Source organism: Pleurodeles waltl, chromosome 10 (assembly GCF_031143425.1).
Source record: "Pleurodeles waltl isolate 20211129_DDA chromosome 10, aPleWal1.hap1.20221129, whole genome shotgun sequence".
NCBI lineage: Eukaryota > Metazoa > Chordata > Amphibia > Caudata > Salamandridae > Pleurodeles > Pleurodeles waltl.
The window spans coordinates 398,102,843-398,115,492 of record NC_090449.1 but is presented as its reverse complement, the minus strand read 5'-3'; the positions used below and the strand labels follow the sequence as shown (position 1 = coordinate 398,115,492).

At 45.6% G+C, this 12,650-nt stretch overlaps 1 protein-coding gene across 5 annotated transcripts in view; it reads right to left on the bottom strand.

Annotated features, from left to right (window-relative positions):
- The window catches only part of TELO2 (telomere maintenance 2), an 863,005-nt gene that overhangs the window by 366,169 nt on the left and 484,186 nt on the right, over nucleotides 1–12,650 (bottom strand). For all 5 annotated transcript variants that reach the window (XM_069210626.1, XM_069210623.1, XM_069210621.1 and 2 more), the window contains 2 exons: nucleotides 12,550–12,638; nucleotides 12,323–12,414 (listed from right to left, as the gene is read on the bottom strand). In XM_069210626.1, coding sequence (XP_069066727.1) covers nucleotides 12,323–12,414; nucleotides 12,550–12,638 — 181 coding nt within the window. The remainder of the gene's footprint in view (nucleotides 1–12,322; nucleotides 12,415–12,549; nucleotides 12,639–12,650) is intronic.

Below are 12,650 nucleotides of genomic sequence, written 5' to 3'. Positions count from 1 at the left end.
CTTCAATGATGCTACGCCTACCCTTCATGCCCAGTGGATATGTCGCAGGAATGGAACTGGGCCGCGGTGCTGTTTCCGCGCCACCGTGTACTCTTGTTCAATCACAGGCACCACCTCTCCGACTTGTGGCAACCCCTTTATTAACCTTGAAACATCTATTCTGTTGGGACTATCTCCTTCTGTAGAGGGTGCTTGATTGAATTCGATTATTGGATCCTCCATCATGGAGATGACTGACAGAGGGTTATCTTCTTTGCAAGCCAAAGCGACTGGTGCTGACTGACAGAGGGTTATTATCTTCTTTGCAAGCCAAAGCAACCTTATTGTCGTTGATTTGAAATTTAGACTCGACATTGGTTGACAGAGCTTGCCCAACTGAGTAAGCACCTGTTGTGGGAGTAGCAGCTGATCTCTGCTTAAAAATAGGATAGGGTTCCAGTGTATACGGGGAGCTACTAGTTTCATTGGATGTTCTCCCAGTGTGTTTCCATCTAATGTTTTGTTTCATAGCTTTCAGTGTTTTTTTCAGTCTCTTCTTCTGTCTTCTTGTCAATAATGGCTGTTGAGCGTGCCCAGTGCTCAACTTACGCAACTGATTTGAGATTGTCTCCACATTTTGCACTTCTAGACTGCTTTTTTCCACAATGATAGTAGGGGATAATGGAAGCACGGTAAAGGGAGGCTCATTTTGTGACTCATTTGGGACTATCTCCAGAATTGACTCTTCCAGACTGTTTTTTGTCACGGTAACAGTGGGGGAGGGGGAGCGCATAAAAGGAGGCACGTTTTGCGACTGTTTTGCAACTGTCTACAGGTTTAACAATTCTAGACTGTTTTTTGCCACAATGATAATGGGGGAAAGTGGGGGCACTGTGGGAGGGAGCTCATTTCTTGGACCATGCTCCTTGCTAACCAACCCCTCGAACCTAGGTGCGGGGGGGGGTCTCCCTTTACAGATTACTTTGGGGGGAAGTCTGTCCTGCTTCTTGCCTCCAAGTGACATGCAACTAGTTATTTTGTCTGTTGCCCCCGCTGGTTTGCAGAATTGGATTAAACTAATTAGCAGCTCTGGCAATATTGAAAGTTTGTCTAAAATTGCTTCTGTATTGCTCCCATCCACTTCTTTGCCCGATGTGCCACCCTGGTCCCACCCTTCTAGCTTCCCCTTTAGTGCATTCAATTTATTGTCTAACAGGAGAACGTTCTGAGCCATCATGTGGATTACCTCTAATTGAATATCCATCTTATGGGATTGCCATGTAAGTGCCTTGACTGCCGCCGGCAAGGAGTTGTTGATGGTATTTATAATGCTACCCCCGCCTCCTGACCCACACTGGGCACATGATTTTCTCTTATTTCCTCCCTGGAATCTCTTCCAGACTCCTCCTCACGGCCTTGTACTTCAAGGATTGAATCTTGCAGACACCAGCCTTTCTGGGTCAATGGGTTAAGGGAAACCTGCGGGACCCACTCGGGTCCCAGTGCAGGGGAGGAGGGGGTCCAACTGATATCAATGGGCTCTTGAGCCTGCAGATCCACTGATTGGGATGGTGCTGTCTGGTAAGCCTCAGCTAATGTTTGCTGTCGGCTACCCCTTGTATGCACAGTCAGCCCCCTGCATGGCTGTTCAGACGTCTGGGCTGATCTCTTTACTTTAACTTGGTGTATTTGGGAGGTGTTTGTGTTATTGCCAGTAATCGTTCCAGGGGTACCATAATGCTGATTCTTGTTGTGCATAACCGTGCTACCCCCTATTGATGTATCCGCCATCTGTATCAGCTCCCCAATAAGTGATGCGTCAAGATTGCTGTCTGTGCCTGCAGCGCCACCGGACTCATTTTATGCTTGTTCTGATTGCGTTGACTTAATGGCTGGATCGAGCAGCCGATTTGGTGAGGCAATAACAGACCATAATCCTTGATTGCCCTTGGGAGTAATGGATTCAACTATTTCCCCCACGGTGCCTAGGCCGTTCCTAGTTCTTGTGAAGTAGTTGAGTATGTATGGTTGGTGAATATCTTGGACCTTTTGCTTCAGGCTCCTCTTTGTACACTTCTGGTGCTCCTGGGGCTTAACATTTTTATCCCAGGTCAATTAGTTGTCATACTCATCACAACAAACCAAATCTATGGGAGCTGTGGATTCTATAGAATTCACAGATTCTGAAGTTTCCTTCTGCTGTGTCATCGAACTCAATGTGAATGCCAGGCCAGTCATGCTAGAGGGGCTATTATGACACCAGAGCTTTTCGATTGCTGTTTTAGACATAATAGGTTTACTGCGCAGCCCCAATGCCTTAGGGCCTGGTTGAAGTCGTTATGCTGCCTTAGACGGCCTTCTCTGCCTTCTCAGTAGCTATATTCCCTCTATGTAAAGAAGGTTCTATATGCCAGCTTCCAGCTATCACCAAATATCCTGCGGACCCTCTGCTCTTTCAGACTCTTGTGCTTAGCCTTCTTTAACTGTTTTACCAGCTTCATCTGCGCCCTTTGCTCCTTTTGTAACTTTTGTGTCACAGTTATTGGCCTCAGGTGTCCTGGGGGATGAGCACGGACCACGATCTAGTTGGTGTTATTGAAGACCCTATTGTGGATGCTTATGTAGGTGGTAGAGAGAGTGTAGATACTTGGGGCCGCTCCACCTTCTGTCCTAGCGGCTGGGCCCGGTCTAATGATGTCAGAAAGACTCAGGTACTAGTTGCTAATAGGAAGTGAATGCTGGTTAGAATGAGTCCTGGTTGAATGCTAGTTGCAATGTCCGATGATAGCCAAAACAATGTTCAAAAGCAAAAAGAAGAAAAGTACTAAGCGCCGCCACACCCCTGCCACTTGCTGCCACCTGCTGCACTTGCTCCTCTTGCTCTCCTTCACCTTGCTTTATCGCTGCTTCCTTAGGCCAAGGGGGGGCACAAGCATGCTTACTCCTCACTTCTCCAAGTACTCTTACTTAAGGGGAGACTGTGGCTGTGGCCATGGCTGTGTCTGACATTGAGCCTGCCCCCTTGGCAAAGCAATATACGCACCAGCACCTGCACCAGGACCTGGCTCCACCCTGCTGCTGCTCCTACCTAGGCTTGCTGGACTTGCTTGCTGCCTCCATTTGGTGCCTTTAGAACTTGTGGACTTGTAAAACCTGCGGTCCACTGCCCCCACCACCTCCATGGCAGTCGTTGATGGTCAATGGTTCACTCAAGGTGCAAGCCGGGGTCCACACCCCACGCACAGGCCACCAGAAGACACACACACACACTCCAAGCGCCAGTGGAAGAATGGGCGCTGGGAGTAGGAGAGCCCTCAGTCCCTCTCCACCTCACTGGACACCCGGCAGGGGTGGGTGGGGGAGAGTCAGGCCTGAGTGGCTGCTGGGGCCACATGTGGGCAACACGGGGTCAGCGCTGACCGGCGGAGGTGCCCACCTGCTGAAGTCCGCTGGCTCAGGGCTGCCGCAAGCAGAGCCCGGACGGCAACTCCCAGCAGCTCCCTATGTCCGTAAGGGCCCAGCAGCGGTCCACGGGAAGCCTCTGAGTTGCTGCCTAGCTCCCTAACTGCACTGAGCCCTGAGTTGCGCTTCGGACCGCTCCAGACCCCGGCTCCAAACAATCACGGTCTGTATGTTGTAGTGCCATCCCCAGAGCCCTAAGCTCTGCAAGTTGTGCTGTACAGTCTCCTAAAGTCTGTGTGTATGTTTTTTTCTGGATGGAACTTGCCATCCTTCATATACCCACTCATGACTGCGCAACCAGCTGAGTATTGCTGTTTGGTGCCTATGCAGGTTGTGCTGAACCATCAGTATACAAGATTGGTTTGCATTGTTCAATTGGTAATGTATTTGCTGGAGCAGGATTTTCAAGTTCGTATTGTAGGAATACTTTGGTCTGTAATTTGGAGACAAACACATAATGAACATCAGTGGCTATCAGAGACGTTGCCCATTGAATCCAACGTGGATGTAATGCTTTAGCATTCGGAATGCTCGCTTTGGTGACCGCCTCAAGGGCTGGGACTGGGGATACGACAATAATCTGTTTCCCTTGGACCATAGGTCTCTCTTTGAGGACCGCCATCTGAACAGCAATTAGAATTTTCTCAGTGGGAGCAAAGCGTTGTTCGGCTGTAGAATATAAATGGGATTTATATGCAATTGGGACGGTGTCACCTTCATTGAATGTCACATAGGTGAAACCAATGGCACCAGCAATTATTCTGATGACCAAATGTTTTTTGTTGTCCCTTGTGTGTAAATGTTTTGCTTCAAGCATGTCTTTGTGTAGTACTTTGAGACTGCATGTTTGTTCGACTGTCCAGAATTTGCTGGAAAAGACGGGACGTATTAGATCATATAATGGTTTACTATGTTGTGCATAGTCTGTAATATATGTTCATCCAAAATTCAGGAAGCCCAACACTGACTGGAGCTTTTTTATTGTATTTGGTGGTTGTAGTTGGGCGCATTTTTCTAAAAACTGGGGCGCCAGGCTCTTGCCTTTATCCGACAACTCGTATCCCAGAAACAGGACACTGAGAAAGGCTATTTTTGTTTTCTTAAAGTTACATTTGTAGCCGATTTCGGCAAATCCTACGCGGGCTGCCCGTCTTAAATATTGTATGAAGTCATCATCCGTGAGGTAGATATCATCCACACAGGACAACGCCTCAAGGTCTATGTTGTGTAATATTGATGTCACACGAGCTGAGAACAGTCCAGGACTGTTCTTATACCCTTGTGTAAGTCGGCAAAACTTTTTCTGGGAGCCTAAAGTGCTGAAACTAGTTAAGTCCCTACTTTCAGGCGCTATGTTTTTGCAGAAAAACCCATTGGATATATCCAGGGTTGTTTTGTATTTTCATTGCACAATGTTCTTCATTAGTGCTGTTCTATGTGCGTTTTGTATAGCATATATTTTTGTGTGACTATTTAAGTGTCTATAGTCTAAGAGTATTCTATATGAGTGGTCAAGGTTTAGTGACTGGAAATGATGGATTGTTCATTGTTGAGTCCGAGGGTTCAATGACACCCTGATACTCTAGTTGTGTGAAGATTTCCCTCACCTGGGCTTTCGCCTGATATTTGATTGAATACTGAGGTTGGTGCTGAGGTGTTGATTTTATTGGTATTATATGGTAGGGAGAATCTTTGTCACACCCTACATGATTGTGGTTTAGTGCAGGTGCCTGCACCACTGCCCAATCAACTGCATATTTTTCCATCAAGCTCTTTCGGAACAAGGGGTGAGAAGGATTTTTCAATAATGTCCTCTCCATAAGGGAGATCTCGGACAAATACCGGTGGCCAATCTTTTTCGGGCAGAAGAATATCATGAATAGATAGGACGCAACCCCAAAAGATGGCGTTTATTATGCGTTCGATGTCCCCTTCTAACTGAATAGTTACTTTATACACTCTGTCTGGTGTGGAGACAATCATGCTCGCAGTCTTCACTTGTAGACAGTGATCAGTTTCTTTCACCTCCAGATGCTCTAGAAGATCCCGGCTAACTATTGTGACTTCTGCTGCACTGTCTAGCAGTGCTAGTGCCCACTTCTTGTTATTTAGTAAAAGCCCTCTTCTTGAGTGGCATGTCGTATTGCAACTGCTGCCACTTTTTTTCTTTTTAAATTGTGGTTTCGGTTGTAGGAGTTTCTCTTCTTTTTTAACAGAAACTTCTGACGAGCGTAGTGAGTCCTATCTCGGTTTCACGTACTCCGTCTGCTGATCTGACCACCCACCTTTCTCACTGCATTTTTTCAGCGAGTCCTGAACAGAACGAGATTGGTGTGTATCAGTGTACTGATATCTGTCAGGCGTTTTTATATTATCCCTATTTCTTAGGTTATACCTATTTTGTGGGGTCTCCGAATGCAGAGTTTCTCCCCTTTCTTGTCTAGATGATTATTGTTTTGTATCCCAGCGTTTTTTAGAACCCTCAAGTGTTTGTTTGGCAGCATCCTTATTGGATCTACCTTATACTTGTGGCTTAGTCGGTCTGGTTCCCAGACTATCTCGACCTATACTGGAGTATGTTTCAGCAATAATTTTTGGCAGCTCACGTTTCCTGATCCTGTGCCAGAACATCATGGATCAGTGCAACCGCTTCCCCTTTAATGTTACTTAATATGGTTGAAGATACAGTGGCAAAATCACCTATTAATTGCATCCCCAAATCCAGGGCAGAGGCTGCCCTGTATTCATCTTGAATTTGTTTAAAAACCTCTGGTAGATTGGCAAGTGTTGGAGTACCCTGTGCAGTTATGTAGAGCGCTGCAAATACCGTGCCCCATGTATTGCAGTTTTCAACTGTGCGAACCATGCCGAAAGGCAGCACATTGTCCAAATTCTATTTTTATCCTGAGGTCCAGTATGGGGAAAGCCTTCTTCCAGTGCATTTCTTTTTTGAGCTAACCAGAACTGAACTGTCTCCCGTTTGGCGGGTTCTTTACCCGTGATCAAATGTAAAGTTGCAGGATTTAAGCCTGGCGCTGCTGCATGTGCTTGCGCTGGAGCAGCTCATGCTGTGTTTGTATTTAGCATTTGCATGACAAATTGTACTAACAATCTATATGTCGTTGTGACTTCTGTGTATAAGCGGCGGACCTCAGCTACCGCCATTGCTGCTGTGTCAGGATGTGGTGTATATGTGGCCAATAAAGGCCAAGTCAGGCCAGCATTACTCAACTGACCCAACCTAACAGGTAAGATTGTATGGGGTAGGGCGCCATCAAGCCAATTATTATGGTCTTGATAAGAAAGGTATCTCTAAGGATGCATAGGCTCTGTAATGTGGAGGAGGATTTGACGGTGTATAATTATGAAATGTATTTGTGTTCCCATCCACTGCTGGAAAGGTGACCCAAGAATAAAATGTTTCTGTTCTACAGGCTGCGTGAGTTTCAACAACAAATATAACTGGACCTCCCTGGGCCGTTAAGCCATTTGCTACTAAATGTGCTGTAAGGGGGCCTCTCATATTTACTGCTATTGCTATCCGTTGAGGGTTCGCCATATTTCTTTTTTATGCATTCAGAGATAATGATACCAACTGGGGATTAATCCTTTTATGGTTCAAGCTTGAACAACCTACAGCTCATGATAGGTCTCACCTACCTAGCTAAGGAGGAGATCCTCAATACCACAGATGTCTCCATATATAGTATTGAGGTATCTTTAGCCTGCAGTGAGACAGAGATACTTAGAAGGATCTGCTTTTTCATGGCTGACCAAACATTGGTGGCGCCATGTCGCGTATGTTCTCATTAGGGTAATGAGGCCTCTGGATTTGGGCAGCAGGATCACCTAGATTGTGGGTACTGAGTACAATTCCACACCTGGTGACACCTGTCGGTCTAATCCGGGGTTTCCAGCTAACTAGCAGCACCCCATCTCTGATCGAGATGATTGTGGCAACTGAGCTCATAGTAAGATAGACTCCCCAGGGAATCGTGGTACATCAGATCTTAACCCTTTCCCTCAGTTACCACAATCTCACTCAAGTAAAAACAACAGAGGCAGAATATATTTCAATAAGCATTTATTAAAATATCTGCATCTTAGATAAAAGCAGGTGCATAGCAATAACGAGGATAATGAAAGACAACAGGCGCAGGCATGTGACTAAAAATGTAAAACACAAGAACATCCTACCAAGCTGTCTAAACAGGGGAGTGAATCTATATCCCCTCACATACTCTAAGTATGAGCACAGCACTCTAAGCTAAGATCCAAGTTCTCACGTGGCCCAGCCTGCTGAAGTAGCTCCTGGAGGTCGCGTTGTACTTCAGGATCTGTACAGACCTTACCTTGATCGTTTGGTGAAAGGCTTTCAGAGCCAGCCAGACGGAAAGAAGCATGTGGAGGCCGATATGGAGATTTTGTTTAACTGAGGATGAGAGACCACCAATTTCCGCCTTTCGCTGGTGATCGCAAACCCAAAGATGATGCATACATCACCACTGAGATTTCTGGATGGGGTGTTGAGAACAACCTTCCACATGACAAGTTGGTGTCCATCGTCCACCACCTAAGGCTTTTGACTGTCTCTATCTATATGCAAATTTTGTTCAACAAACAGGCCCGACGCTGTGCCGAAACAGAGGTTCCACTGCACATGTGCCAGTGATTAAAGGGAACCAGGAAGATGCATGAGGCCAATAGAACAAGAAGACTCAGAACTAACCTCACCATGACCCAGGACTGATGTCTAAACATCGGGATCCTATCCTAAATGTCTTGTGCTCATTCTAGGTCAGTGAAGGCTTTGAAAGCCACAATGCACAGGATGGGCCTTGTGAAGGGAATCTTCTAAATAGGTATAAGATCATACTTCAGTTTGCTGATGGAAAACACCAGGGATGAAAAAAGGCTGATCGTCCTTCAGAGATGGTCTGTGACTGACTCGGGTGAGTCAGCCTTGAGCAGCTGGTTGTCAAGGAAGAGGAATACCTGTGTCCCTAAACTTCAAAGGTGGACCACTACCATTGTCATCATCTTCATATCACCTGAGGTGCAAAGTGATGGTGAAGGGTACACAGGCAAGGTGGAAATGCTATGACCCCATCACAAACTGAAGTTAGCAGCTGTGAGACTGCAGGATGAGCACATGAAAGTACGCATTGTGCAAGTCCAAAGATATACCTTAATCCCCTGGGCACAAGACAGAAAGAGCCTTGGCCAGATTAAGCCTTTTGAATGTGTCCATCTTTATTAAATGAAGGAATCAAGGGTCAAAAATAAGCCTGAACCCTCCGTGCTGCTTGGGCACCAGGAAGTATCAGGAGTCACAGCCTCACCCTTTTCTAATTCCGGTACCCGCATGATGGCCCTATTGGACAATATTGACTTGACTTCTGGCAAAGGGATGGCAGCATAACTGAGTATAAATGGATTAGATAAGAATGTCAGGCCACATTCTTTTTGAACCCCAGCCACAACTACATATTCTGGAGCTCTAAAAAGTCTTGGTGGGCTGTGAAATGATTGTGTGGGCTGCTGTTTTCTCTAGGCCAAGCTCACAAAGTAGCATGATTTTTTTGTATTGTTGGTTAAAATGGCAGGCCAGAGAAAACAAGCCCAAGCCTAAGGAGCAGGCTGCAACATAACCGCCTTTAAAATATTCTATCTCTATCTATACATTCTATCCTATCTCTAATTCTGCCTTCAGAGTATGGATGAATTAAGGGCAAAGTCCATTAACGATGCCTAACCCATCACAAGAAAACCCAGTAGCTCGCATCCAGGTATAGCACCTGATCACATCACAGGTGCTGATGGCAATGCCCATACAGTCTGCATCATCATCATCATCATGTTCTTAAATCCTTAAACTGCATCTGGAGACAAATAGGGCTTTTAGCGTCCAACAGTACTGTGTTGAGTGAGCAACTTTGGATCATCCAATGTTGGGAGTATCTCCTTGGTGATTTTGTAGCAAGATTTAGCTCCAGTGAGGGCTGACATCAGACACACTGTCTATTGTTAAAATTTGCATCGGTAAAATTGATAAATTTAGGAGCAGAGCACCAGATCTGCATCAAAGGTCACCGAAAGAAACAAACTGAGGACAGCATACAGGGCTGGCATCTACATGAGACTCCGTGCTATCACTTACAGGGAGGGATGAGGCTGTCATGGTTGGCTGTGCCACCTGCTGGCGCACAGACACAACTGCTATTAAAAATCCAGATCCAGTGTGGCACTTGGGATTATTTAAAGGTAAGGAATATGTCATTAGTAGTACCCATCAGAAGATATAAACTGAAACCTTCCAATGGTTTTCCGGAAAGCCTCATTGACCAAAGAGGAACCACTGTGCAGAGTGTAAGGGAATTTTTGTGACCCTGGGCTGGTGTCACTGATGGCCAGTTTCCCAAAGGTGAGGGAACATCACCTGGAAATTTGCATCTACCTCTGGAGAAGAGCTGCAGGTCTACTTTGCTATAGCTCCTGCCTGGCATGCCAAGAGAGGGGAGCAGAGGGCACCAATGCAGGAGGGAGACTGCTGAGACAATAATCCAGCTGGGATGACTAGGAAGAAGGAACTGCAAACTGATAAGGGGGGTGCTACTGCAGGAGCCAATACGAGTGCTGGTGTGGATCTCCCTGCATCCCTGTAATCACATCTGGTGCGCTGTGCCAAAGCGAAATAAGAGAGCATGACTGTTGTCTGTGGTCACTTTGCCAGGAGGGATGTAACAGGAGTCGACTGAAATGCTGGAACATGGTCATCCTCCAACTGAAGGGATGTCGTAGGAGCAGACCTGAGCGCCAGTGAAAGTCTATTCATGCCCAAATACAGATTGTCATGCTACACTGACAAAGGCAAATTTGACCGCAGCCCACTTCCTCCTTGTGCTGTGCCTGAGGAATGGTGACTAGTGCTGACACTGCCGATAACCTCAAAGGAACCAGAACTGAAAACCCAAAGGTGGGCTCTTCATTGTTTGAGCAAGTGGATTTACAATGGGCCTCTTTGTATCTCTAGAGCTCACTACTGTACCTGAAGACTGGATAGGCATCTGGAGTTCCCCAGCGGCACTGGAAGAGAGGCAAGGACTAGTACACCACAGCAAGAAACTTGCACTGGGGAGTCGCCACCACTGGAATAGGTAAACTGTAAATGTTTGGGCCCAAATTGGCATGAAGCCCTAAAACTCACACTGAGGCCTAATAGCTAAGTGAAATGAGATTGAGTCCCTTAGGATTGAAATACAGTTAATATATACAGCAATCAGCTTGTACTGTCACTGTGAACCTGCACATGTGATTTTGTCTTGCTATTTACGTTAGTGCCTTTTTCCTGTAGACCCGTATTAGAATGCTTTGCCCTCATTTTATTCTTTTTCTGAAGCATTGTGAGGTGGATAATAAAGTGTGACTCTTTTTCATAAAGCTAAGTACTGGATTGGACAGTCATTAGTTCACCCGATTTAGTGCGGAGTCTCTGCCTCCACATTACCTCCTTGAGAAGCCTTGGACTGCTCCCCCTGCTACCCTGAAAGTCAAGTAATGAAAGGGTGTACCTGGCATTCAGGTTTAAGTGCCACCAAGTGTATTATCATGGGACAAGACCCCATGTCAGTGGTAATGCACACCAACCACAACAGTTGCGGCCCAATATCCCCTTCTTGCCCCAGGCCCTCAAAGGGTTCTGAAAAGCACACTGTTGAATCCTTATTAAATTTGCAGAAATTGATACAGTGACCACACTCTTTCACCTGGAATTTAACACATGGAAGAATGTCTCCCTGCTTGCTAACTGCTCCCTAGATTTTCCTTTGAAATTCAGGAAACATTCAAACGTTTATGTGTTATGTATGTAATTAGATGAGAACTCCATTCTGAAAAATATATTATCTCTCGCTGAGGAATCTATTTGTCAATGGTGTTTGCCATGTTACCCCTGCTCTGGTTTACCCTTCCATGTACTTTCTCTCCTGCTTCCATAATACTAACTGGGTTGGGAAGAGAGGTGATGTGGTGGTGAAGTTACCCTCATGGATAAAGATTCCATCAAGGTACTGGTTAAAACTGAGACCCCTAAAACCATCTACCATCATATTCATGACAGTTCTGTTCTTCAGAATTCCCATGAGGAGGAGGCAGAAATAACACTTTCAGGTTGAACGACAGAATGCATGCAGCAGATCCCATCTGTTAAAGTCAACCCCAATAGATTTATAGCCCTCCTTGAAATCTCCTTTTTAAACAACTAGTGGCATATCACTAGAGAGCAGGTCAAAAGGAATATCAGATGAAGAGGACTAGGAGGACAAAGAGGCAGTAGGAAAATATAAAAAATTAACAGGAAGCTGAGGTGGGTTAGAAAGAAAGGGCAAGGAATTTGTAGGAAGGGCAGATGCAAGAAATCATGGATAAGTGGAAGGAAAAAAGGATTGAAAGAGTCCATAGGAGATAAAGAGATGCAACTGTAAAGGATGAATGGGAGGGACAGTCAGAAGAGAAAAGGGACAGAGAGAAAATATTAGGGTTAAGTGAGGAGGCAGCATAAGCAAAATAATTTGGCATGAAAAACAGAAAGTGTGAAATGTTGAGAGGTACTAAAGGATTGAGAAACTATGCCACAAGGATAATGTAGTGACAGGGACATAGTGATAAAGCGTGAAGCAAAAAATTAACTATAAGTACAGAAGTAATCCAAACATACAGGCCAAAAAAGGGATAAGGTAGATGGGTGGGGCAACAGTCACCGTAAAGAAAAGAGTCAGGAGTTCAAAGAAAGTGGAAGAGAGAGAGGAATAGAGAACAGTGGCAGATGGTACAGAAACATAGATGAAGGCATGGGGAAACATCGGAAAGCATTTCTGTGTACCTCTTTTGTTGCTGCAGGATTCTTCCTGATCAAAGTACCCAGACTGTCCATGGTAGCCTCAAACTTCTCCACATCTTCACCTGACACCAGCACTAAAAGAGAACACCAATTACTACCTATTTGTACAGCTCACTGACAGGACTTTCCCCCCTTCCCTACTCCTTGGGAAATCATTCATGCCAGGTGTTACCGCATGCTACCTCGACTCAGTCAACCACCTTTCATACCTTCTATACAGTCTCGGATATAAACAGGTGCCTTTGCCTTTGTCAGTGGTGTATCACGTGACATGTCATAAGCAGGAAGCTCGTCATCACTGCAAAGACAG